This window comes from Acomys minous (assembly GCF_964271855.1).
Source record: "Acomys minous genome assembly, chromosome: 16".
Classification (NCBI taxonomy): Eukaryota; Metazoa; Chordata; class Mammalia; order Rodentia; family Muridae; genus Acomys; species Acomys minous.
In genome coordinates, this window is record NC_140498.1 from 94945104 (window position 1) to 94972903 (window position 27800).

Below are 27800 nucleotides of genomic sequence, written 5' to 3' on the forward strand. Positions count from 1 at the left end.
AGTTGGCATGCTTGGGAGAAAGGCAGGCACAGCTGGTTTCCATGGCCACTGGCATCCTTGCCCTCTTGGACTTGGCTCCACCCCATTTCCTGGGCCCTTGCTCCGGGAGCTGGCCGTGGTGCTGAAGGTCTTGGGACCAGCTGCTCTGCCCCACAATGAGACACTAAGACCCACCTCTTGTATATCTGTCTCTCTGGAGGTGTTATCCTGGGGACCTACTGTGTGCGGGCACTGGTAACCTGTGTGTGTATGGCATGCACCTTGGACATTTTCGAAGCCCCATGGTATTTGGGTTTCAATTGAAGAAACATCATAAAAAATATTTTATCTAGCCAGGCACAGTGGTGCACACCTGTAATCCCAGCACTTGGGAGGCAGAGGCAGACAAAGCTCTTGTGAGTTTGAGGCCAGCCTGGTCTACAGAGTGAATCCAGGACAGCCAAGGCTACACAGAGAAACAACTGCAGGAGCCACATCCACAGTGTGTAGGTGAGAGCCTCCTGACAGGATAAGCTCTCATAGTGTTCCTATGGCTGTGAAAAGATGCTATGACCAAAAGCAACTTGGGGAGGAAAGGATTTTTTCCTCTTGCGACTCTGAGGTCACACTCCATTGCTGAAGGAGTCATCAGGGGAGCTGACGCAGAGGCCTTTGGGAGATGCCATTTACTCTCCTCAGGGGGCCTCACCTCAGAGGCCTCACCACAGGGGCCTCACCTCAGGGCTTGCTCTGCCAGCTTTGTTACGCACCGGGACCACCAGCCCAGGGATGGTACCACCCATGTTGGAGGGAGGCCCTCCCACCTCAGTCACTAACTAAGAGAATGCACTGCCAACTTTGCCGCAGAGGGACCTTCTGGAAGCATCTTCTCAGTTGAGAGTCCCTCTTCCCAAATAACTCTAGCTTGCGCCAAGTTGACATTAAACCCAGCCAGCGCGGAAGCCCACCCACCCGAGCACTCTGCCTACACCCAGAATCCCAGGTTTTCCCTCCAGTTTTTGTTTTCCTCTTTGCCCTAGAACTACCAGTGTCTCTGGCTCAGTGCCCTTCCTAGACAAGAATTTAGAAATAGCGGGAAAGGGGCTGGATGGAGAGGTGTTGGGCCAGAGACAGGGGGGCAGATGGGCATCCTAGGGGCCCATGGCCTGTGGGGTGGGGCAGTAATCCTGACAAGAGATATGAGGCTGCTGTTGAAGGGGGGCAATGCTCCCCACCCCCACCCTTAAAAGAGTGAAAATCCCCTTCTTGTGCCAGCCCGACTGGCAGCGGGAAATAATCACTTTTCACAGGCCTTATCCATAGCCCAGCCCTGGGCCTGTTTAATCAGCAGTGCCCCCGTGACTGGAAGATTCCCCGGCTAGAGAGATCGAGAGAGGGGTTAAAGAAAATTACCCTGGCCTCCTCCATGCTAATGTAATCTCTAACCAGATCTGCCCAGCCGCAGCTCAAATTGCTTTTTAGATTAACATTTAATTATTAACAGGGTCCCCTGGAAGGCCTTGAGCTCTGGGAGCAGGGGTGGGGGGAGGGAACAGCGAGAAGGAGGTGGAGTCGGCTCCTGCTCTGGCTGCCTAGAAGAGAGAGTGATGGGGAGACCAAGAACAAGGCAAGAGAGGCCGAGGGGGCAGGACGGGAGAGGGAGGGGGTCCCTGTGAGGATGCTGTGCCGCCTGGAGACCCTTGGCATCTCTCTGCAATGGGCTAATGTTTTCTGAGGTTTGTGCCGGTGACTCTGCAGGGAAGTGAGTAATCTCTCAGAGCGACGCAGCGGGGCTTTGACCCCAGTGCCCCCCAACATAGTACTGCAGGCTCTTCCTTGGTCTCAGGGCAGCTGTGCGGTCAGGATGTGTGTGTGTGTGTGTGTGTGTGTGTGTGTGTGTGTGTGTGTGTTCACTGACAGCCGGGGGTGGGGTGGGGTGGAGCAGAGCCTGTTTCCCACCCCCTGACCTCCTTACACCCTTTAGTCTTATCTCCACTGTGGGTTCTGACTTCAGGGATAGGCACCTCATCTTTTTACATGACAACAGGCCAAGGACCCTGCCCTGGGTCTCCTGTGTAGCTTGTCCTGAGAAATCAAAGGGTGACATTGTCCCATGTCCAGACCAAGCTTCAGGCAGGGAAACAGACCTAGGAAGGTCCAGGCCTCGGTGCGTGCCCTTGCTGCTGCCACTCCCCTTCCCGGTGGCTTTCTTCTCCGACCTCCTCACTCCTCACCCTGTGAAGCCTGTTTGCCCTTCCTCTCCAGGCGGAAGCCTGTCCTTGGCCTTGAGCGGAGCTGTGGAGATCTGCTTAGGCAGTGCAGGGGTAAAGGCAAAGACGGACTGGCACAGGCGGTGGCCTTCTCCGAGTCCCCGCCTTGCCTGGAGGTCACGTGGTTCTGCACTTTCTACCTGACTCCAGGGACAGACACCTCCAGGCGGGTGGGCCAACCCAGTGAAGGAGGGGGTGTGTGTGTGTGGCGTGTGATCTGTTTTCCACTTACACTGGATTTATCCAGGGCGCGCAGTTCCAAGTGAGCGGTACCACCCCGGGGCTTTGCGGCAACTCACGCCTACCCGTCTCCATACTCCAATTGTTCACAAGTGTTAGTGCCCAAGTGAATGAGTGAGTGGGGGGCGGGCAGGGCTCCACCTGCTGCGTGGCACACACGCCATGAGGGATTGAGTGATTATGGAATGTGTGCGTGGGCCTCCAGCCGGCTTCTCTCCTCTTTCTGTGCTTCTCCGCTCAGCCCCTCTCAGTGGACTGTGGGCACTGAGGAGAGTCCAGGCCTTGCAGCTATGACTGAAGGGGCATGAGGAGTGGGTGCGGCTTCTGGGATCCTCCCCGCTAGGATGGAACTGCTGTACAGCTAACTGAGGTCGGGGTTCGGACACCCTTGGCTCTGCCACTTAAGAAATCTGTATGGAGCCAGACATGGTGGTGCACGACTTTAATCCCGGCACTCGGGAGGCAGAGGCAGGTGGATCGCTGTGAGTTCGAGGCCAGCCTGGTCTACAAAATGAGTCCAGGACAGGCAAGGTTACAGAGAGAAACCCTGTCTCGAAAAACCTACTGTGTGGAAGGAAGCTAACGCCCCTCTCTAGCCCCGAGGCTGCTGTGCCGCGTCGCGTTTTGGTTAGCAGCAGGATGCACATGGGTTTGGGTACAAAGGGATTTTGCTCTGTCAACATGGACACACTAACTGCCACCCTCAGCACCCAGCACCTTGCTGTTTCTAAGACGCCCTGTTGCCCGCTGCAGCCAGACACAGAGGGAGAGATGACAGAAGGCAGCCAGGCTGACCCACCCTGCCCCCCAAGACTCTTCTTTGAATAGAATAAAGGCAGCGGAGACAGACAGCGGCTGTCATTGTCCTCAGCAGACTCGTTCTCAGCTCAGGAAGTTTCTCTTCTCCTCCCTCCGCTGTCACAGCTTATCTGCCGTCCAGCTATGAAAGGCCATTTCCACAGCTGGGGTGTTATCTGGCGGAGAGGAGCTTCTCCTTGGGTGTCTCCCAGATAAGGTGTCTTATCTTATCCTGCGTCAGGGATGGTGCCAGGGCACTCTAATCATTGAGGCTTGCGACATTTCCCCTCCCACCCCAACCCTCTGCCCCTTTTTATTAAAGTCACAAAGGGCCTTGAGCTTATAAACAGTCCGATCTGCAGACAGTGCGGCTCTCCAGATGGTCCCTGACTGGGCTGGACCGTGAGGATTCTGTGCTGGGGGTTGAGGGACCCGCCATCTGTAGATGGGGTGGGGCCAGGCAAGGAGGAGGGAGGCCAGAAATGTCAGGAAAGGCACGAGTGTTTTAGGTGCCCACTACAGCCCTGTCTCTGGCTTGCTGTGCAACCTTGTGCGGGACCCTTGGTGTCTCTGGGCCTCTCAGGATTTCACTGCACAATAACCAGTTCATTTGATGCGATCATTTGCTGGACACCCTTTTTTAAATTTTATTTTATTTTTATTTGCATGTCTGTGTGAGTGTGTGCCATGTGTATACATGTGCCCTTAAGGCCAGAAAAGGGCAGGATACCTTCTGAAACTGGAGTTCCATGGTGCTGGGAACCAGACTCATGTCCTCTTTAAGAGCAACAGTCACTCTTAGCTGCTGAGCGACTCCAGACATCCACCTATTACATGATTCTTCTGGCCAGACACTGGGGAGGAGGAAACAAGTATGACAGGACTCTCACCCCTTGGGAACTCACGGTGCAGCAGAGACAGACAGACTTGAAGTTGGCAATTGATGAGATTGGGGCTGTGGCAAGGAACACCCTGAGGAGTGGCCTGCAGAGCCCTCTGAAACAACCCTGAACTAACATGGGCAGAGTGACAGTGCCACAGGCAGAGGGCACAGCAGGGACCATGGTCTGAAGGTATGAGGCAGTTAGCCAGAGATTGGGCAGCTGGGCCAGGTAGAGATGGTTGTGTGTTGGAAGACAATTTAAAGACCAAAGTGTTGGGGTGATATGGAAACTTGGGGTGGGTACCACTCCCCATAATGCTTGGCTGGACCCTGGCTCATCTGAGACCTGCCCTGGTAGTCTCTGGCGGGACACAAGGTTTGGGGAGAATGGACAGTGGTCTGGGGGCTTGGGGAAGCAGATGAGAAACTCGTGTCACTGACCCATGCAGGGACTTGGGGTGGTGGGGTGGGACTGTGGGCTCTGACCTCCCACCTCCTGGCCAAGCACCGCCTGGGTTTTGGAAGCCAGACAGCTCTGGAGGCCCCAGGTTCTGGCCCACTTCAATCTAACGTCTCCTGTGAGGAGAAGGGTGTGGGGCCCCCACCCCACCCCGGTGCATCAGGACGGCAGGAAACAGATGCTGTCATGGAGAGAGGTAGGCGAAGCCAAGGCAGGGGCCGCCAGCCTTGTGTGCACAGGTCCTGTGTCCCCATGGCCGGTCAGCTCCATTTCCTGTCTGTGTGCATTTCAGGGGCCCCACCCATGTGACGGAGTGTGACCAGAGTGTGACACAAGGGTGTGTATTGCACGTGCACAGGGTGCACCTGCAGAGTGTGTGGAAAGCCAGCACACTTAGGCTTGGTGGGGTGGACTGTCGCCTCAGAGCCGTGGCGTGTGGTGGTGGTGTCCCAGCAGGCCTCGGTCTGCCACATGCTTCCTTCCCGGGCCCCTGAAGAGCCTCGCTCCTGTCTGCAGTCAAGGACTTCCGTCCTTGCAGTAAGCCCCACTCCACTCGCCTCCTAAGCTGTGTCATTTCTGCCTTGATTGTAATGGCATATTTTAAAATTACCAGAAATCAAAGCCAGGAAGTGGATATTGCTGCTTTTATTGCCTCGCTGTGTTAAGACCGCCGGCTGGGGGAGGGGAAGAGCACCCTGCCCTTCCCCCATCTATCCATCCCCCACTTCCTTTTCCTTTCTTTTTTTTCTCCCCTCCTTTTTTTTTTTTTTTTTAGACAGTAATAGGAGAAAATTGGTTTTGAAACTGAATAAAAGTCCCTTTCAGAGGAAATCTTTACTCTCGGGTACCTTTGCTGAAAGTAAAATGGCGTATAATGAAAGGTGGTTACGTGATTGTCTTTCATTTACCGAGAGGCCAGGACAGACGGGAGGCTGCCACCGTCTCGAGGAATACAAGATTGGAATAATTGCGCCGTAACAAGGAGCTTGTTGTGAAATTAGTATCTTAAGAAAGTGGTGAAAAAAAAGGCTTTTCCTCATGAATACTTCATTATTAGCAGCAGCAGCATCTCAGGCTTCAGACACCTGTTTAGTATTAAATACCTTCCCTCCCCTCTCCTTAAACACCCCTGCACCCCCTCCAACCAGCTCAGGGTGGAGGCAGCCCAGGCTGGCTGCCAGGGCCGGGGTGGCGACGGGTAAGGAAAATGGGACCTCAGTAACCAGGCTGAGCCCTTCTCTATGGCAGGGAGTGAGGGGGGGAGGCCAGACTGGGACTCCCCTATCTTCCATGGTGGCCGCCAAGCCTGGCTTGTCCTGACCCCAGTGCTCACTGGGTCAGGCCCCCAGGAATGTCGGCTTTGTGGGGACATGTTGGCTTCCTGTGTCCCCATGAACAGGGCGTGGGCTAGCGGGGGCCATCGGAGCTGCCAGCTAAGGGCTGCTGTGGGCGACTCTGGCCCTGCCTTTCCTACTTGGGGTGAGTAGACTCAGGGAAGAGCTCCCTAGCCCTTCCCAGGACGTACCATCCTGACACCTGTTCCCCAGGGGTGCTGGGGGAACACCCCAAATAGGTGCCAGACCAGCACTTACGTAAACTGGGCCACTGTACCCACTAGCCCTACCTGGCTACTCCCCCCATGCCTGTGAGCTAGGAGCTGATGTGTCACAGGACAGTGACAGAGCTGGGGTCCACCAACAGCCAAAGGACAACTTGAATCAGACCCTAGAGGGGTGGGAATCTGACATATTTGGGGGTGACCCGGCTACTGAGAGGAATTCTGGCCATGTTGTGGTGGAGGGTCAGCCCTTGAGACCTGAGTCCTTCCTGTGATGCCTCTGGAAACCTCGGTTACTGCCTCCGAGGGAGATGGAATGTGTGTTCTGAACATCTGGCCCGAAGCCAGGCACGGCGGCACATGCCCCTGATCCCAGCACCTGGGGCACTCTGCTGTAGGCCAGCCTGGACCACAAAGAGACATGTCTCAAAAACAAACCAATATGATGATGTTTCTTGGGGTGCTGGGGAGGGCGGAAGGTTCTCAGAACAGCCCTCAGTGACCAGGGCCTCATCTCTCTCTCCACAGGGATCCTGCTGCAGAACCTGCCCGGCTCAGGGCTCCCAGCTCAGCCATGCTGGCCTGTCTGCAGAGGACTCAGAACCCACCCGGCCAACACCTGGCCTGTCCGAGCAAGAGCCTGGAGCTGCGCAAGTGTGAGTGAGACCCGTCCACTGCCTCCTGCCCCCCACCCACCCCTGGTTCCTCCTTACACAATCTGAGTTGCAGGGAGTGGGGGACTTGCTTTCTGTTTCTTGGGGCTCTGTTGGGTGGGTCATGACCCCCGTCTGGGGAGCTTATGCAGAACTTCTGTAGTAGAGATAGCTTAGAGGCTTGTGTTCGTGCCCCAGGGAGCCCACCTACCGCATGCCTCCAAACCAGAGTCCCAGAGTTGGACCTGACTGCAGCTATAACCCCAGCCCTCGGGAGGGATGCCAGGTGGCCCTGAGCTTGAGTCTGGGATGGGCACGGATCTCCAGGGAAGCACAGCATAGCTGCTGCCCTGCAGCCCAGAAGCCGATGTTTACACTACTGCTTCTTCAACTATTTATTTATCTTGAAAACAGCATTCTTGTCCAACATTCCTAAGGCAGGAGGCGGGGATGAAAGCCCCTCCCTCGGAGGCAGCTGTGTCCATTTCCTGTGCCCCCAGATGTTTGATGTGCTCCGGCAAGTTGTGTGTGCGCACACACGCACACATCTGACACGGTCCAGCACTCTCACTCACTTAGCCGCACATGGTTCAGGTCAGCTGCCAAAGAACTGCCTCTTCCATGTCCCTCTCTCTGGCAACGGATGGCCCTGATTTATTTGGCCAACCCTCTATTTAGACTGTCCCAAGACTTGATTTGATAAGCCGTGTAGCAGTACACCCTGTGTTGTCACCAGGTGTGAACAGAGCGTGGGGGAAAACTCTGGAAGGTGAAATATGGGGCCAGGGCATGTTGGACAGTTTGTGACGCTGGTGGGTGTGGTGTGACAGCTTTAGCTGGGACATTGTGCAGCCCTATGTTTAGGACCCAGTTCCCTGGATCCTCACCCTGAGCAGACCAGGCATTGACTGACACCTGTGCAGTGGATACAGGGTCACTGTGCAGTTTTCATTTAAAATGACAGAGGTTTGGTGTCGTTTGGCGTCATAGCAATTGTTTTAACTTTGAGCACTCTGTACAGTTCGTGGTTCGTCTTTTGATGGTCTGTGGGAGCTGCTTGTGTGTGGCGCGTGGACTGCACGGCTCCCTTGATTTGTCTTTCGTCTTAGACTCTGCCTCAGCTCGGCAGCCCTTCCTTGTGTGGCTTTTGGGCTTTAAGTCTGACTTAGAGAATCCTCCCCCCCCCCGGGGGGGGGGCTGCTACTTCAAGGGAAACTATTTCCCCAAGGTTTCTCCCAGTCTCTTGTTTAAAAGTATATGACTTACAGCTTCAAAAGGCATCCTCCCGCCCCCCTCATCTCTCAGGATTGAAAAATATTTGCCCAGCTCTTGGGAGGCAGATCTCTGTGAGTCCGAGGCCATCTTGGTCTGCATAGTGAGTTCCAGGACAGCTGGGGCTCTGCAGAGAAACCCTGTCCACTTTGTTTTGTAACTTACTGGTTATAAAGGGTGAAGTTGTGATCTGTGTTCAGCAGTCAGCCTGATACCGCCCTTCCCCACCCCCAGCCCCTTTTCTGTTGGTGACTCTGGGGATTGAACCCAGGCCCTCACTCAAGCTGTCTTGTCACTGAGCTAGCTAGCGAGGTCCGCCACCTTCTCATTCATATTTCTCATCTCCCACCCCGTTTCGATTTTTTTTTTTTTTAAGGCAAGGAAGTCCTTGTATATAGCCCAGGCTAGCCTTGAACTCACTGTGTAGCCAAAGATGACTCTGGCCTTCTGACCACCCCCTGCCTTTACCTCTCTGGTGAATTTGCTGAGCTATACTTGACCCTGCTCCGCCAGCAGTGGTCTCTGGGGACACTCCTGGAGTGAGGCCGCATCAGCAGGCATGTCACAGCCTCACTGTAAGCAACGGAAACGCCATACCGATGACAGCTGCCTCCCCCCCCCACCCCCCACCCCTGCCTTCTCCACAGAGAAGTTCAACTCTAAGCCACACCGTGAGCATTCTTTTGTGGTTGTCTCTCTGTAGTTACATTTGTTTTGTGCATGAGCCCACATGTCACTAGGCACACGGTAGAGGCCAGAGGTCAGTTTGCAGAAATCAGTTACCCCCTTCCATCCTGTGTGTCCCGAAAACCAAACCCGTGCCCTGGAGCTCGGCGGACAGCACCTTTACCTGCTGAGCCATTTGCCGGCCCATCGCTGCCCGCTCCCAGGTCAGCCACCTTGCAGCACAGGTAATGCAGGCAGGTGTTCACTGGAGCTTCTTGCTCCTTGTCAATCACCCACTCCATTTCCATGGCAACTTTGTGTATTTGCCCTCTGACCTGAGCAGCCACTTACTTAGGATTGCTGCTTACCTTGACAGATATCCTGGAAGAAATGGAGGCCTGCGCTTTGTGATGCCCCCCCTCCCCTCCCCCCCAGCAAAGCGTGCCTGTGTGTTCTGACTTCCTCCTGTGTCCCCTGGGAACATCCTAAGTGGCTGCATTTAGCTCCTGTGGATTTGGGGGCTAGTTTGTTTCTGGGGAGGAGGTGTTTGGCCGCCTTGCTTCTCCCGTGGTGGAGGCTGCTCTCCTGGGTGAATCCTTCTGTTGCTGTGGGCTTTCCAGACCAGCCTCTCTGGTTGTAGTCAGTGAAAATGATCATTTACTTTGTACTTTTTAAGGCAGGCCTCATGCAGTCCAGGCTGGCTTCAAGTGTGCCGTAGCTGAGAATGCGCTCGTTACCACCCTGCCTCTGCCTGAGGAGAGTCGGGATGACAGGCGTGTGCCACCATGCTCTGGCTTTTGTTTCTGTTTTTGTTTTTAGAGACAGGGTTTCTCTGTGTAGCCTTGGCTGTCCTGGACTCACTTTGTAGACCAGGCTGGCCTTGAACTCACAGAGATCCACCTGCCTCTGTCTCTCGAGTGCTGGGATTACAGGTGTGTGCCACCATGCCCGGCCATGCTCTGTTTTTTTTTGTTGTTGTTGTTGTGCTTTGTTTTGAGATATTTAATCAAAGGCACCAGACACTGTGGCACACACCTGCTAATCCCAGCACTCAGGAGGCAGAGGCAGGTGGATCTCTGTGAGTTCGAGGCCAGCCTGGTCTACAAAGCGAGACCAGGATAGCCAAGACTACACAGAAACCCTGACTCGAAAACAAACAAACAAAACAACAAACAATAGTTTTACGTTAATTTATTAGAAGGGCAGACAGCTCTTCAGCATCCTTTAAGACAGGCTCTTATAATGTAGCCCAGGCTACCTCCTAGTACCATGCCCGACGTTAGAATAGTTTGTTGTTGATTGTTGTCATGTGCATCCCTCCTGTCTCCCTGCCCTTGGCAATGGCTAGTGCCTGTTGTGAAAGCTTGCTCACTTCCAGGGTGAAACTGAGCCCGCCTGTGCTGGGTGGGGCCAGCAGCCTTTTAATGCCGTTTGCTGTTCCTTCTCCAATAATTGATTATGTTAAGCAAAATAAAACAAAGAGAGGCTAGCCTGGTCTATAGAGCGAGTTCTAGGACAGCCAAGGGTACACAGAGAAGCCAAACAACAAAAATGCAGGTTTTTCGAGGAGCTTACAGAGAGGTGAGCAAAGCGGGTTTGGTGCCTCGTGTGGCATCTCACCCCACGGTGGCTATTGTCTCTCGTGTGTGCAGCTTCACGTGCAACCGTAGAGGCCGGAGGATGACCCCAGAGGATGACCCCAGAGGATGACCCCAGCCTCTCTCACTTGGCTGGAACTCGGCTGCCAGCGAGACTCAGGCGGTTCACTGTTTTTGCTTGCCCAGTGCTGGGTTACAGTCACGTGTCACTACGGTCCACTCCTGCGGGTTCTGAGGGACATGGGCAGTCTGCTGACAGAGCCATCACCTCCTCTGGTCCCCTGGTCTCCTTGATTAGATTAGCTAATGATAAGATCTACTGGCTTTCCCTAAAGACCCAGCTATAGTATTTATTAGCAATATTACCCTGTTAGGGGTTCTAATTCATTGGTTTATGCTTTTATCTTTATTAAAATCTTCCTGCTTTTTGAAGTTCTTGAGTTAGAGACTTAAAATCTTTATAATGATTTCTTTTACTTAAATATTTTTTAAAAATACATTTCTTTGTGCCTATGAGAAATAGTGTGTACCACAGCTGGGGTATTGAGGTAAAAGGACAAATTGCAGGAGTCAGTTCCCCCTTTCCACCATGTGGGCCCCAAGGTTTGCACTCGGGTCTCAGGGTTAGCAGCTGGTGCCTTTACCCACTGAGCCACCTTGTCTGTAGTGATTTTTGTTTTTTGTTTTTTGTTTCTCTGTGTAGACTTGGCTGTTGTGGACTCACTTTGTAGACCAGGCTGTCCCCCTGCCTCTGCCTTCCAAGTGCTGGGATTAAAGGCGTGCACCACTGTAATGAAAGGCTACAAAAGTCTATACTTATTTTGACTTTTACTTTCTAGTTGTTTTATAATTCGGGTTCTGGTTTTTTTGGGGTTTCCCCCCCTGTTCCTACCTGTCCATCTAAGCAGGAGGATTTTTTTGTGTGCTATGATCAGAGATGTTTCTAAAAGTCTATTGAAGTCTTCCTTGTGACTAGGTACCCACCACCACTTGGAAGCACCAGCTCTCCTCTGCGGTTGTTGGTGATAGAAAAGTAACCTCGATTTTGTTTGGTTTTCTGTGAGAGCTGAGAAGGCAGCCGCTAGCCTGCCTTTGGGAGGCAGGTTTGGCACACACCCTCGCATCTCTCTGGATGAAGGACCCAGATGTCCTCTGCTCGCCGGTGCTGGGCTGCTTCTTCTTGTGGAATCCGTGATGCTCTTGCTGTGCTGTTTAACCTGCAGATACCGGGGCCGTAAACCTTCATGGGAAGTAAAAATCCTTTGTTGTTGCTGTTTCTGAGACAGGGTTTCTCTGTGTAGCCCTGGCTGTCCTGGACTCTTTGTAGACTAGGCTGGCCTCAAACTCAGAAGTCCACCTGCCTCTGCCTCCAGAGTGCTGGGATTACAGTCCTGCAGCACTGCGCCCAGCTAAATCCTTTATTAAAAACAAACGTATCTGTGGCCTGGATGTGGTCTTTAGGATAGCTGACGTCTGCTTTTGAGTTCGAGTTTTTCTTTACATGATTGTGACCTCTCTGGGTTACTGTGCTTAGATGTGACTCTCAGGCTGCCCAGCTGGGTTAGGCTTTTGTGTCACAGACGCAGCCTCTCCCCGCCTCTCATCCTTACTGGGGTGGCCGATGTGTAGCCAAGCTCAGGCGCTGGGGGATTTGGTTGTATTTGCTCTTGCACTCTGAGCTGGGCGCTCTGCTTGTCTTTAGGAAGCTGGAGTTTTAACTCAACAATTGTGTTGCTCTGTAGTGGGGGTGGGGCGCCCGAGGGTGACATCAGGCGCCCTCTCCGCTGCTCTCCACCATCTCTAAGCCCAGTGCTGACGAGCACTCCAAGGATCTGGACTCAAGTCTCATGTTTACGCACGGAGCCGTCTCCCCACCCAGCTCTGAGTCTGTGTGTGTTATTTTTCCCTGAAGAAAATGATGAAATTAGTGTGTTCTGCAGTTGCTTGTTGGGGCTGACTATATTTGCAAGCCTCAGCAGCTGCAAACGGCATCTCCTGGTCCCAGCTTGTGAAGACGAGAGTGGCGAGTGGCGCGGCACCGTGCCCGGCCCCTCGCTCCCTTCCGTGGTCAGCAGGGCCGTCACCTCAGCCTCTGCCCGTTACCACGGTTCCTGGTTTTGTTTCACTGTTTCCTCAAGAATAAGATCCCCGCCCCAATGGTTTGGCCCTGCGTGGCCCTCAGTGTGCTGCTGGGCGCCCTCAAGTGATCAATATTTTGGATTTCCTCTCAGGCCTCTGTAGCCCGTTCCTGGGACCACGGCCTCTAAGCCTGGCTCCTAGCTTTCATTTCCTCTCTCTTCTCTCTTCTCTATTTACTACAGTGCTCTGCCTGCATGTATACCTGCACACCAGAAGGGGGCGCCAGATCTCATTATAGATGGTTGTGAGCCACCATGTGGTTGCTGGGAATTGAACTCAGGACCTCTGGAAGAGCAGCCAGCATTCTTAACCACTGAGCCAGCTCCCCAGCCCTCTTTCTTTGGTCATTTTCCACCCTTTCCCCCTCAGTGCTCTCCGCCCCCCCCCCCCCCCGCCACTGCGCTTTGTGGACATTCTTGCCACCTCCCGCACGGCTGCACTGTTGCTTTTACTGCACGTTTTCCCTTTAGACCATCCCTCCATGGGGCACTAGTCAGTCACTGCCCTTTCTTCTATGACGACCGCCTTCTCTCGGGGTGTAGTTGGTGCCAACCATGACCTTGCCCGAGCTTTATTTTGATGGGATTCAGTGTGTTTGACGTGGCTTACCTCTGGAGGGAGTGAGCTTGTCTTGCCTGTCTGGCTGTTCGCAGGAAGTTCACGGTTGTAAAGATCTGAGGCCATGTCCCGACTGGACTTTCAGAGTGTCACACGTCCGCCCATTCCTCCTCCATCACTCCCAGCTGCAGGTGGGGCATGCCGACTTCATACCTAGCCCCGTGTGCTCTTCAGCCAAGTATGTCCCATGCGCTTCTCCTGTCACGGGAGAGGGCTTAGGCTTGGTGTTTGGGGTGTCCCCCAGCCTTTGGGAGTGCATGCTGCTGGCTCAGCACATCACCTCACCAGATCTTTTACAGCATGCGCTTTTGTTGGTATTCAGGCCTTAGCAGCTACGGGCACTCTGCCTACGCAGCTGGAGAGGCACGTCGTGACACGCTGGCTGGGCATCAGGGCTGTTCATGGCCAGTTTTTCTAGGGCCTTGCTCTCACAGGATCTGTCTTTGTTTTTAAATACGGTCTCACCATATAGCCCAGGTTGGCCTCCACCTCCTGTATTCTGGGCTCGTGGATGTGGGCTACCATGCCTAGCTGGGCAGTGGCTCTCTCATCTCTTTTGTCCTGAGCAGAACTGAGAGTGAAGGGGCTGGCTGAGTTTTGCTGCTCTACTGGGTTAACACCGAGGTAGAAAGGTCATAGCCAGGCTATGGACAGCGTGACCTTGGACAAGTTGGCTGGTTTCCTAGGACCTGTGTCCCCTTTTGTAAAGAAAGGGTCCGATGAGGTGGAGAGAAAAAGCCTAGTTTGCCAGGCAGTGGTGGCGCAAGCCTTTAATCCCAGCACTTGGGAGGCAGAGGCATGTGGATCATTGTGAGTTCGAGGCCTGTCTGGTCTACAAAGCGATTCCAGGACAGTCAAGGCTACACAGAGAAACCCTGTCTTGAGCCCTGTCCCCCCCAAAAAAGAAAGAAAGAGCCTAGTTCTGGCCACCTGTGATGGGTGACATCAAAAGATCCAGGGGGCCGAGAAGCCAGTCTGAGACCCCTGTCCTCTTCTTGGAGAAGGATCTCAGTAGCCTGACTTCCAGAACTGTGACAAGGACCAGCTGCCTCATGTCCCCAGGACACACCTGAGGGGCCAGAAACGACCACAGGTTGCATCTGTAAGAGCTGAGGATAGAGCAGGCTATCCTAGGTGACTAGGTAGGAGAAAATGACCTGAAAAGAAAGAAGAGAGGGTGTGTCCCCTCTCCTCCCTTAGGCCTAAGAGCCGAGCCTTCCCAGCTGGCCAGAGCCCCAGGGTCCTCAGCAAGACCTGATCAGCTTGCTGCAGAAAACCTACATCTCAGCTATGCAGGACCTCACCAGCTAATAAATATTTGACTTTCTCATCGCAGCTACTAATATACAAACTTTGAGTTGTGCACTGCTAAAAATACAGGCTCTGCAGAGAGCCCCAGGGAGCTACCATGTTGCTGGCGGGGGAGGCAGGGTTCAGGGACTGGGGCTGTGCTGTGCTCAGGGGCACTGTGGGGGGATGGGCAGCTGCCCAAGAGCAGTGGACAGCCTGTCCCAGACCTTGGGGCCCATCCTCCTCCAGAAGCCTCCAGGGACTGAGATGGATCGAAGGTCCTTGCTGGGCACACACGGGACATGTGTGTGACTTTAGGAGAGTGACTCCAACCCTCACCTCCATGTCTACAGCAGCGTGAGAGGACCCCCACCCCTACCCATCTCCATGGATGAGAAACATTGAAGGGCACGTACCCCCAAATTCAGGTACACTTTTCAGCAAGATTCTCATCCTTACCCACTGCTGGGCACTCATCCCTCCATGGCCTGCCAATCGGAGCTTCTGCCCCAGTGAGCTTCCGAGCCACTAGCTTTCTATAGGGGCCGCTGGTTCTCGCCACTAAAGGGGCCAGCAAGAGGGCTCAGCAGGTCAAGGTGCTTGCTGCCAAGCCTGATGACCCGAGTTCAATTCCTGGGACCACACAGTGGAGGGAGAGAACCGACTCTTTTGTTGTTGTTGTTTCGAGACAGGGTCTCTCTGTGTCGCCCAGTACCAAAATCAAAATGTAGAAGAGAAACGAGAAGGGGGAAGTGTGTCACCCTCACGTCTTGCCTGGGGCGGGGTGGCACGTGTGTCACCCTCACGTCCTGCCTGGGGCGGGGTGGCACGAGTGTCACCCTCACATCCTGCCTGGGGCGGGAGGGAAGGTCCGGTGTGTGGGCCCTGCCAGGCTTCTGCCCCTCATCCGTCTGGGGGATCTGGCGACACTGCCAGTGAGCTTGCCGGCTTGGAACATGGCGGGAGCAAAGGCTGTACACAGAGCAAGAAACAAAGTGAACACCTGTAAGGGTCCGACCTGGGAACCGAGCTCCGGCGCCACAACCCTTTGTTGTTTTTACAGGGGCTCTCACTGCAGCCTAAGCAACCGTCTTGGCTCAGCCTCTTGGGTACCCCCGCCAGCTACCCTCCCTGCTGCCCCCCTCCCCATCTTTATTGTAGCCTCAGGGTGCCTTATGTCTGCGTCTTGTGTGCTCGCTGGCTTTTATGCATCTTCTTTGAAGATGTGCGTGCGGCTCTTCTTTCAACGCAGCTGCTTGCCTTTTCCTCGGGTTACCCAGGCCCCGCCTGTGTCCTGGTCTTGTCTCACGAGTGTGATTTCTGAGACTCTTCTATCCTAGAGCCGTCTCCGTCACGCTTCCTGGTCCCTTTGGAAGCACCAGAACGTTTGGTTCTGAAGGCATCCATATCTTTGTTAGGGTGCGTGTGTACAAGGCCTCGTGTGACCAGAGCTGTGGCGCGGCTTCCCGCGTGTCTTCTCCTGAGCAGTGCTAGTCTTGAGGCTGGTGAGGCAGCGCAGTGGGTGGAGGTGCCTGTTGCTGAGGACTCAGTCAGTGCCCGGGACCCACATGGTAAAATTTGTCACCCTTGCCCACAAGTGGGGCATGCTTTCTCTCCGTCCCCACATACAATATATGAATAAAGGGTCTTTTGAAAAGTTTTAGCTTTTCCACGTAGGTCTCTGATACAGTTTTGAGATAATTTTTTGTTTTGTTTTTCGAGATAGGGTTTCTCTGTGTAGCCCTGGCTGTCCTGGACTCGCTTTGTAGACCAGGCTATACCCGAACTCACAGCGATCCACCTGCCTCTGCCTCCCGAGTCCTGGGATTGAAGGCGTGCGCCACCACGCCTAGCCCTGGAGATGGTTTTTGTGTGTAGAAATGATCCAACATCATTATTGTGAATGCAGCCGCCTAGTGATTGCCACCAATATATAGCTGTCTTCAATACCAGTCATTGAAAAGGCCAACTTCGGCCAGGTATGGTGGCACATGCCTATAATCCCACCAGTTGGGAAGCAGAGGCAGATCTGTGAGTTCGAGGCCAGTCTGCTCTACTGAGCTGAATTCCACCACAGAGAAACCCTTTCTAGAAATAAACAAGCAAGACCATCTTCTCCCTACTGAGTGATGACACAGATGTCTCTTCTGGACTCTCCAGTCTCCTGCCCTGCTGGTGTCTCTCTTTAAGTCTGGTACCCACCTGGCCTGAATAGTGTAACTTTGCATTAGTCCTCAGATTTAGAAATGGTTTGGGCTCTTCTGGATCTCCAGGATTTCAGGACAAGCTTCTTGGTCTCTGCGAGGAGGCCAGCTGAGATTCCCACGGGAATTGCATGGGGTCTGGAGGTCGGCTGCCGTCCTCGTCTCCCAGTCCACGAGCATGGGATGTCTTCCCGTTTGTTAGTGTCATTTCCTTCAATAGCTGGTCACTTGTGGGTCGCTTTGTTCTTCTGTTAAAAATGTGTTCCTTAAAAAAAAAAAATGTGTTCCTAAGGGACTGGAGAGATGGTTCAGGGGTTAAGAGCACTGGCTGCCCATGCAGATGTCCTGAGTCCCCAGCAACCACGTGGTGGCTCACAACCACCTATAATGAGATCTGGTGCCCTCTTCTGGCCTGCAGACACACATGCAGGCAGAACATTGTATACATAATTTTAAAAAACAACTGTTCCTAAGTATCCTATTACTTTTGATGCTGTTATAAACAGAACTGAGGTTTGTTCTCTTAGAGACAGGGATGGGACCCGGGGCCTTCTGTGTATGCTCAGCTGCCGATCCACCCCGAGCTACACCCTCAGTCCTGGTATTGTAATTTTTGACATGTGAGCATATTTCTTTAGAATTTAAAGTAAGGGTCTAGCAGTGGACAAAGGGCCTGAGACCCAGAGGAATAGGGATGGGTCAGGCTGACCCTCTTGTGCATGGTGTAGGCTACAGTCACATGTGGCCCAAACAGCCAAGCAAAGGGGCAGGAAAGAAATCCTGAGGCTCAGGTGAGGGACAGGCACGTTAGGTTGAGGAAGGATGGAAGTGTCCCCAGACCCACTTTCTGGGACACAGAGGCCACCCCAAGGCTCCAGCCAGCACTAGGGAGTTGAGGAAGGGCCTGGGGAGCTCCTGTCTGTTGCAGCTATGTGCAGGACGCCCCGTGATTAGGCACGGCGTGGCTTTGTTCATGTGCCCGAACGTCTGAACACTCACCACCCTGCCCCAAGAGAGAGCCAGAGATGGTGATCACTCCCCGCCCCCACCTTCAGCCCCGGGGGTCCCCAGCCATTAGCCGGGCACACCGGGAATTGTCCAGCGTCCGATCCTCTGGTTGACCACCAGGGGTCAGTAGGTGCAGCAGATTGCGGTCCCTGGGACAGCCACAAGGTGCCAAGCAGCAGTCCTTCCCAATAAAGACCTGGGAACAGCTGCTCTCCCCGCCCAGTGTCTCCCACCCCCTCCTGAGCGACCTCATTAGGCATTCTGCCGGTGCCACCAGCTAATTAGTGTCACGTTAATTGAGCATTCAGGAGGCTGCCACCTCCAAGGGCGCAGTGTCACAGTGAAGGGGAATGCAGATAAAGGGAGGTGCCCAGGGACCGTTTCTGTCCCAGAGAAGCCCTAGAAACTGCCTCTCTCACCCCCACTTCAACCCAGACCACCCTGGGACTTCCTGACTGGATAGAAGGAACGGTCACTGACCACTGCTGCCACTCCACAACAGCCCCACCCTGTACCCTGACTCTGGAGGTTCCAGGGGCCTGTGTAGGGGGCAGGGCCACCTGGGAAGGACCTGGTTCTAATGGGCTTAGAACCAGTGCCACGCTCTCACTCTGTTATTGTGGCAAACGGAGAGGGAACCCCAGTGTACACCTCACAAAACACAGAGCCTGTCCCCCAGGCCACCTCAATGACGCAGGCCTGGATCCCCCAGGAGGTCTAGAGGGGGCTGGGGGGGGTGTCACACTCCCCACTTGAGCAAGTGTCTCATTGCGTGTTTAAGTCTCCTGGAGTCTGGAAACCCCCCCCCCCCCCCCCCCCCCCCCCCCCCCGCTGCCTGAGGTGTGCGTGGTCAAAGTGAGGCTACAGCCGCTCAGCTTCTCAGAACCGGGGTCTGTCCTCCCTCCCCTGCCTGCCTCTGGCAGGCAGCAAAGTGGCGAAGCCTTGTCTCCCCGAGGCAACATTAAACCTCACTCAGAGGGCTGGTTTTAATTGGCTTAATACACTCGTTAATAACCACGTCTGTTTAACGTACCTGTAAAAGGCCCATAACATTAACTTAATGGCAGCGACAGTTCGCCAGGCACTTCCTGCCAGCCTTTTAAATCTCCAGACAAGCCTTTAATGGGGTCTTCACGGATAGAGATGGATGCAGGGAGAGGCAGCCCCGGTCACCCTTACTTGATGCCGTCCCCGCACGCCTAACCTTTTCTGAGAAACCAGGCTTCCTCCAAAGCGGTCCCAGGAGGGCCCAAAGGAAACATGTGACACTTCTGTGTGTATTCAGGGCCTGTGACTGGAAGGGAGGTTGCAGAGGGAGGTCTGGGTCATGTGACCAGCCCCCCCCCCCCCAGTGTCTCCTTACACACCTTAGTGGAGGCTTTCTACAGAGGAGCTGAGCAGGAAGGTCACACAAGCGCTCAGAACAATCATTGTCATTGCTGGCACGGGCCAAGGACGCCAAGGAAGGCCAGTTTGCTCCTGAGACCCTCCAGGGCCCACGTAGTAAGAAGCCAGTTCACTGCTGGCTCTGAGAAGGGCAGTCAGTGGTGCATCCAGGCACACGTGGGAGGGCTGGGAACTAGAGGCCTGTCACCTGCCTCCCTAACTCCTCACCCTCGAAGGCACAACCCAGTCACCCACTTTGTCCACCCAGGCCAGGCCAACTGAACAGCCTGATCTGAACTGAACAGAACTGATCACTCAAGGTGACCACATCCGTGGACTAGCCTTGTCAGCCTTGTGCCACCAGCTAGGGACCAAGCCTCCAACACATGGATGCTCCAGGGGATATTTTATATTCCAGTCATAGAAGGGGTCTCTCCCTGGGGAACCCACTACGGGGAGCACACACCTGGATGGCCACAGTGGCCTGGGGCCAGGAAATGCGTTTCCCCGACAGCCAGCTCTGGATTGCTGCCCCCTCTTCTCTCTTTACCCTTAGAGGTTACTTACCACACTGACCGCTAGGTCCGAGCCGGAAGCCCCTTCAGCCAACCACACAGTCCTCTGAACCTCACTGTGGAGTCCCAGGGCAGCGTGGCCAAGCAGCCACTGTGTCCTGGACAGGACAGTAAGGAGTATGTCCCATGATGCTCCTGGGGGTGGAGGGGGAGACTCACTTTTCTGTCTGTGGCCTCTCTCCGCACAGCTGAGTCCAGGTGGAGGTCACGTGCCTTGCCTTTGATCCCAGCATTTGGGAGGCAAAGTCAGGAGGATCCCTAAGAACTTTTGTGAGGTCTACATAGTTTCAGGACAGCCAGAGCTACACAGAGAGACCCTGTGTTTAAAAGTAGGTAGGTTAGGGGGTCTGGAGAGGTGGCTCAGAGGTTAAGAGCACTGAGTGGCCTTCCAGAGGTCCTGAGTTCAATTTCCAGCAACCACATGGTGGCTCAAAACCATCTATAATGTGATCTGATGCCCTCTCCTGGCCTATAGGAGTGCTTGCAGGCAGAACACTGTATACATGGTAATAATTTTTTTTTAATTAGGTAGTAGACAGACAGACAGATAAATAGATACAGACAGTCACTTAGCATCGCTCCCCTGCCCGCCCACACTACCCTCTCCTCAGTACAGTCAGGCCCATGATCTAGTTCACATCAGGTGAGGGGGATCAGACACCGCTATTTGCAGGCGACGTGCCCAAGGACACAGATGTGCCCTCCACACCAGTCAGCCTGCCAGCCATGCCCATGCAGGGTGCCTGTTCCTTAGCCCGCTGCCCCAGCAGTGCACAGGCCACTAGACAGGGGGGCCTGAGTCTGGAAGCCAACTATAGAAGCCAGCTGTAGTCAGGCTACTGTGGTCCCTTTGGTGGTGACAGATGCTGCCATGAGAGTCCCCAAACCAGCCGGAAAACACAGGGAGATCTGGAGGCTGCGCTCCTCCTCTTCCTCCTCTTCCTCTTCCTCCTCCTCCCCTGACTGAGGAGCCTGCTGTCACAGAGCTCCCCAGCCCCCCCCCCCCAAGGACCTTTCCCTACCCCCTATGGCCCTGTGTGACAGTATGAGCACTTGGTGACTGGGTTTCCTCCTCAGCAAAGTCTGAGACTTTGCCAACCTGGGCCCAGGAGCCAAGTAGCCCAGGGTCCCAAGCCAGGCCCACTGGGGGATAGCCAGAAAAAGTCTCTGAGGGATCAAGGCTAAGGCAGGGGCTACCATCTCAAAGGTGTATGTGGGGCCCATGATTAAACCAGGTCTGTGGTAGAAGACCCCAGCAGGCTCCCTGTCACCACGCCCTGGAAGAGGCTCGCCAAGCACCAGCCCAGGCAGTCTCTCCCTCTCTCTGCCTCTCCTAAGGGTGGCCTTAGGCCCTCCGACATGCTCCAGCCCTTCCAGGCCCTGCCTGGGGTGGAGTGCTGGTGACCCAGAAGACAGGCAGGCCTAGCTCTGACCTTGGCTGGCTGTAATGTCTGATCTCCTCACCTGTAAAATGGAGACCTCTCTGTCGTCTTAACCTTGTGACGGGTGACTGTGTGTCTACTCAGGCTCCCTTAGGGGACTCAGCTACGGCTGAACTGGTTCCAACAAGACTTCATGGCCGCTGTCCAGGTTTCTCCTCATCCCCGGAGGCCTCCTTGTGTTACTGGGTGTCGTGGGAGAGCCATGTCCCTTCCAAAGGGTCTTACTGGGTATAATGTTCAACCCTGAGCCGGGCGTGGTGGCGCACGCCTTTAATCCCAGCACTCTGGAGGCAGAGGCAGGCGGATCACTGTGAGTTCGAGGCCAGCCTGGTCTACCTAGAGAAACCCTGTTTTGGGGGTGGGGGTGGGGACTTCAATCCTGCCGGGTGTGGGACCCAGGGACTTCTGTAGGGGCTGGAGTGCCAGGTGGTCTGGGAGGCAGGACCCCAGGCTGGCTGCCACATGGCACATCCCTCCCTCCCTACAGCACAGGGATGCCACCCCCTACCCCCTTCCCCTTACACAAGCCACTCTGAAAATGGTGGAGGCAGAGCTGGCACACTGTCACTGCTGGTGGAGAGGCTGTGTATCCCGACACCCTCCCTCAGAAGCCACACCTGCAGGATGCCCACTAACACATGGGGTGAGGTGCGCCCTCTGCTGGCAACACGAGTAAAGAGCAGGCACTTCCCCCCTTTTTCTTAAGGTTTTGAACACCTAATTTATTCCATCCATTAGATAGATTTTGTAGATTTAATCATTTTCACAGTTGGTGGTTCATTGGATACTCAAGATAAACTCCGAGCGAAAGCGTAATGCAGAGGACAAATGAGTTTTCACACCACAATGGCAGAGGCTTGCTTGGAAAGAGTTTAAGGGAAACGAAAATACGGATATCATTTTTTCCCCCTCCCGGGAGCTGCTTTTGCTGAGTATGGTAGGTTTCCACAGCTAATTTCACCAGTTTTGTTCATCTGTAAAATTGCATAAAAGTGACATTTTTGTGCTCATTATAGCAACTGCTGATTTATGGCTGGCAAATGAAGAGCTGGTCCCTTTTTTGCGGGATTCTCAGAGCGGTGCTAAGTGCCCATGAAATTGCTTGTATAATGTAGTTTAAATCCAATCGCTGAGAAAGATTCCCCCGTTGGCCAAAGTGACATTTCCATTCTCCACACCAAGTTTATTTTAGGCTACTTAAGAGTAGGGACTGGCCAGAGCAGGGTAGGGGTGCCCTCACCTGCTCGCCCCAGGTTAGGCCCAAAGAGGGGCAGGAAGGGGTGCGGCCATGTTGTCCCTGCCGCCTCCGGCCCTGATACACCTCCCCCACTCAAGACCGTCTGTAGCTGACCTGAGCAAAGCATTTGCTGACCCATGGGGCTGGACGGATCAACCCCCTCCCCCGCCCCAAGTCTGTTTCTGCCCACTCTGGGACGTGAGGCAGCCACCCAGCCCACTGGAAGCCACCAGTGTACATAATTGTGACAAGCAAGTATCTCCTGGGGGCTGTTTGGAGTGGCCTGAGCTCTCCCAGCTGCCTCTGGTGACCCTGTCTGGGAGAGCTCCGTCAGCTGCTGGCCTCCCTAACACAGAGACCCACCATTCAGACTAAAGCCGCGCAGGTCGGTCCTGGCTCTGGGAGGACCAGGTGGGAGGCGGCCTTGCCTAGGGTAGCACTGCCTCCTACACATGGAGCTGCTAAATCCTCCCAGATACCGGTGGAGGCAGCCTTCGGAACAGCGGTGCCCTGCTTACACCAACCCCTGCCTACCCAGGACCACAGAGCCCACGTAACCTCAGTTCCACCCAACCCCTGCCTGTCCACGCCCCCCTGCCTCACAGGAAGCTATTGGCTGTGCTTTGGTCTGGAATGGCTCAGGGTGTCAGGAGAGGGTCTTTGGAGCAGCCACCATGAGTACCCAACCTAGAATGCCAGCGTAGCTAGTCCGTGCTGCTGGAAGTGCACCTGGGGGCTTAGGGGTGCTCAGCGTGCAGGGCGTTTGCCCAGCATCGTGAGGCTCCGGGTTCAACCCCAAGCAATACATAGCAGTATAACAGCACACCTGTGAGCCTAGCATTCGCCGGGGGGTGGAGGGGTGGGGGGGGTGGGAGGGGGGAGGGGGGGGATGGTGTCGGCAGAGGAGTCAGAACGTCAGTGTCATCCTTGTATACGCGTCAAGTCTGAGGACAACTTAGAACACGCAGGGGTCCCTGTCTCAAAGAGGAAAAAAAAAGTGGCGAAGCATGCCTGTGGCAGAGGGCTGGCCTACATCTCAACCTTGTAAATGGGCAGTTTCCTCAGTGAGCCTCACGTTTCGGTCCGATAGTTGGAAGTGTGGGAGGAACAGGAAAAAACGAGTAAGGTTAAGGGGCCTGGGCAGCTCCCACCCAGTACGGTGAGGAGTGAGGGGTTGTGGCCGCCAGCCCGTCTCTCACGTGTGCCTCTGTCCCCGCAGGCGAGTCGGTGGCCAGCTCTATGCATTCTGCCCGCTACCCAAGCCCAGCCGAGCTGGACGCGTACGCTGAGAAGGTGGCCAACAGCCCGTTGTCCATCAAGATCTTCCCCACCAACATCCGAGTGCCACAGCACAAGCACCTCGGCCGCACGGTCAACGGCTATGACACCAGCGGCCAGCGCTACAGCCCCTACCCTCAGCACACCACCGGTTACCAGGGCCTGCTGGCCATCGTCAAGGCTGCCGTCTCCTCTAGTGCGGCTGTGCCTGCTGGGCACGCCAAAAGCGTGCTCAAGAGCGTGGAGGGCAAGCGGACTAAACTGTCACCGGCCACCGTGCAGGTGGGCATTGCACCCTACCCGGTGCCTAGCACCCTGGGGCCCTTGGCCTACCCAAAGCCACCTGAGGCACCTGCCCCTCCGCCCAGCCTGCCTGCAGCAGCCACTGCCACCTCTGTGATCCCTCTGCCGGGCCGGGGCCTGCCCCTGCCACCCTCCAACCTACCCTCTATCCATAGTATCTTGTACCAGCTCAACCAGCAGTGCCAGGCCCCGGGCGCTGCACCCAGCGCCTGTCAGGGCGTGGCTGTGCCCCACCCCAGTCCAGCCAAACATGGCCCAGTGCCCAGCTTTCCTAGCATGGCATACTCGGCCACAGCCGGTCTGCCAGACTGCCGGAAAGGCACAGAACTGAGCCAGGGAGCCACACCAGCCCTAACACTGGCTGGGGCCGCCAAACCTGCAGGGTATGTGGAAGGTGGCCTAGACTACCTGCTGTGGCCACAGAAGCCACCCCCACCCCCACCCCAGCCACTGCGAGCCTACAATAGTAGCACCGTAGCCAGCAAGTCCCCCGAGACTTGTGGCGGGCGGGTGTTCGAGCGAGCCAATGGGTCGCCTCACAACTGTGGTGTGGGGCTGCCCACCGGCTTCACTGTGGGCCAGTACTTTGCTGCCCCTTGGAACAGTGTTCTGGTGACACCTACTAGTGACTGCTACAATCCAGCAGCAGCAGCTGCCGTAGTGACAGAGCTGGGGCCGGGAGCTGCCCGGGAGCTAGCCGGGCCTCCTGCAGACACACTCTCAGGCCTGACCAGCAAGAGCGTGTGCAACACAGCGGTGCTGAGCAGCAGCCTGCAGTCGCTGGAGTACCTCATCAATGACATCCGGCCGCCCTGCATCAAGGAACAGATGCTGGGCAAGGGTTACGAGACAGTGGCCGTGCCCCGGCTGCTGGACCATCAGCATGCCCACATCCGCCTACCTGTCTACAGATAAGGTCTGCCCTGCGGGTGCATGGACAGATGGACAGGGTGCTGGGGGTTGGCAGGCCACAGCACAGGGCAGGCAGCTAGCAGGGTGCCCCACCTGCCCTGGGGCCGCGTGTCCACAGGGAAGCCAGGCTGGTTACCTCCTCACTGCGATGGGCGATGGGCGGGCAGGGTAACCTCACACACCAGGGCTTCTCCACCACCGCTCACTGCCCCAGGAAGCAGGGAGGGTCCAGGGCTGCCTGCAGGGCCCATCCCTCATCTAGGCAGGGAGAGCAGGGTTCCCCGCAAACACGAAGTTCCTTCTGGGTCTCCAGCAGAGGTGCTGCTCCAGTCAGCACCCGGGTCTCTACCCACAATCCCCTGGGTCCAAAGTGCCCCACCCCCACCAGCTAATCCAGGTGAAGGCCGCCTCAGGACTACCAGCCCGTTCCTTGTGACCCTTCCTCTACCCGCCCTTCCTACTAGGCACCCTACTCCGTACACCCCGGACCGACCTCTTCTCTGTTCCCTCCGTTACATCTCACAGGGCTGCTGGGAGCAGTTGGTGCATCGCACAAGGGCACCTTGCCTAAGGACACGCCACTCGCATCCTAGACTTGTACATTTATTGCAATTGTCTGCAGCTGGAGGAAGGGACACCATTTTCCTATGCGCACAAAGGGGCTAACAAGGGGCCCCAGTGAATTCAGGCTCCAGTCACAAGGACGGTCTTGCCTTTCTTCACATGTGGGGTCTCCTGGGGAGCAGTGAGAGGGTGACCTGCTGGCTATAACTGGAATGCCCAATCCAGCTCCTTTTCTGCAGTCCCCCAGGCCTGGCCTGCACTGCCGTGGGGGGTTGATAAGCCCAGGAAGTCCTCAAGGCCTGCAGTCCCCTGGCCCCACCAGCCCCGGGCCCCCCAGCCGCGGTACTGTACCCCTCCAAGGCCTGCCCAAGCACTAAGTGCATTTACAAATCTCTGAGAATGTTTTTTTTTATACTAGAATTGACCATTATATTCTACTGTGAGAAGTGCAGTCTGCACTATATTGTTTTAAAAACGAAGAGAAAGAGAAAAAAAAAGGAAAACAGATGGTGTCTCAGCTGTGGATTCGCTGCAAAACTGTTTTCACTCTTGCTGGCTCCCCCCCCAACACACACACCAGAGGTCCATCGGGGGGCGCCCCACGGAGCCTTGTGGGTGCGGGGTGGGGGTGGCATACAGGGTGTTCCACGCCCAAGTTATCACAAAGCTCTCCAGGCTGGATGCTCTTAGGTCTTACATGTCACCTCACAGGCTGGTGGTCAGTGGTCCGTCCACGGGCACAAAGTCAGAATCCAACCTGAGCCCTGAGTTCCTCCTAGTGCTGGGGTGGCTCTGAAACTCCCCACCAGAAGTCCCTCCCAGCTCCTTTCTGCTTGTCTGTCGTCCTCCCAGCTTAAAGGATGGCAGTGTGGAAGTACACGGCTTGTCAGGCCAGCCCAGATGACCCTGGGCAACCTGGCCTGTGCCCATACCCTGTCAATCCTGTCAATCCTGTCCACCATGGCAGCTCATCGTTCTCCAGGGACCAGTTGTGTCTCGCCAGAGACAGCACCCTTGTAAGGTGGGAAGTGTCCTGCCTGAGGTCATGCTGTCCTGGCCAGGTGCCCCACAGAATGAGGTGAGAGGTCTGCCTGTCCTACTGTGTGCAGGGCTCAGAGCACCCAGCAGGATGGGACCCTGGAAGAGGAGGTCCCACCCCACAGCACAAGGTCTTCCTTGTGCCCTGTCCCCACATACATTGCCTCTCCCCAGCTCCTTTCCAGGACAAGAGCTGGACATCTGTGCTGGGAAAAAGTCAGGACCTTCGATCTGAGGCGACCCTCCTGCCCCACACGGAGCCCTGGCCAGTGTGTGTGTGGGTGCAGAGGGTAGAGCATCGCTTGCCCCAGCCTAGACTCCAAAATTGGCCAAGCCCTCAGCTGCGGCCCAGTCTCCTGAAGTCTCGCAGTTACTCATGGTCCACTCAGAGGACACGGAGTCCCAGCATCCACGTGTGGGCAAGTCCAGGCTTTTCTGTGGGGGTTCACGAGCTAGGCACACTTGCTAGCCCACGGGGTACGGAAGACCAGGCTACAAGGGTAAGTGTGCAAAAGACAGGCAGGATGGAGTCACAGAGAATCAGCGGGTGACACCGTGGCCTCAGAGACCCTATCAGGTGAGGAATGAGATCACATCTGTTTCCCAGAGCAGACACAGCACTCGATGAAACTAATGGCGGCCCCACACTGCCCAAAACCCAAGTCAGCGGGGCCACCAGAGCCACAGCAGCCGCTGGACAGGGTCTGAGCCCCCACTGCGACCCTGAGCTGCCCTCAACTAACCACTCCCCAAAGAACTGGTATATTATAAAAAACAAACCAAAAAAACCAAAAACACCTTGGTGTAGGAGCATCAGGAGTGGCCATGGAGCAGAGTGGCCTGCGCTCAGTAGGGGGTCTAGATTTATAGCACTCAGCAGGGCACGAGATGGCTGACCCCGGAGAGCATTCTAGATGCCGTGGAATTGACCTGTGCTTTTGCAATGACCCACCACCACAACCAAACAGGATAGGTGAGGCTATCAGTAACAGAAGACAGCAAACCCACAGTCAAAGCAACTTCTGTGGGCAGAGCACCCGAGGCTGCCCCGCTGTGCACACCTAGAGCCAACAAACAGGCTGGGGGCGGGGGGGGGGGGCGGTATTTGCCTTCAGAACTACCGGTTGGCCTGCGCACTGAGCAGCCAGCCTCCTACATGCTGGTCTCTCTCTCCCTGGGACTCTCTTGGGCTCCTAAGTCTCTAGGCTGAGCAGCTGAGCAGGTCAGGCATATGGCACACACCCATGGCAGCAGTGTCAAGAGTCAGCAAGACGCATCTTACCAGACAGCAGCTGGGACAGACACCAGGTCTAATGCCTTAGGGTCCACCCTCAGCACTGCCCCCCCCAAAAAAACAAACAAACAAACCGAGAAGCCACACCCTTGAGATACACAGACCACTCTTGCTTATTAAAGGCTCTGAAAAGGC

At 55.3% G+C, this 27800-nt stretch overlaps 1 protein-coding gene across 1 annotated transcript; it reads left to right on the forward strand.

The window, feature by feature from the left end:
• Window positions 1-1553: 1553 nt before the first annotated feature.
• Window positions 1554-25840, forward strand: FAM222A (family with sequence similarity 222 member A). Its single transcript, XM_084763471.1, has 3 exons — window positions 1554-1606; window positions 6717-6844; window positions 23496-25840. The coding sequence occupies exons 1-3, from the start codon at window positions 1587-1589 to the stop codon at window positions 24770-24772; spliced, it is 1425 nt and encodes a 474-aa protein (XP_084619597.1). The 5' UTR covers window positions 1554-1586; the 3' UTR covers window positions 24773-25840.
• Window positions 25841-27800: the final 1960 nt, after the last annotated feature.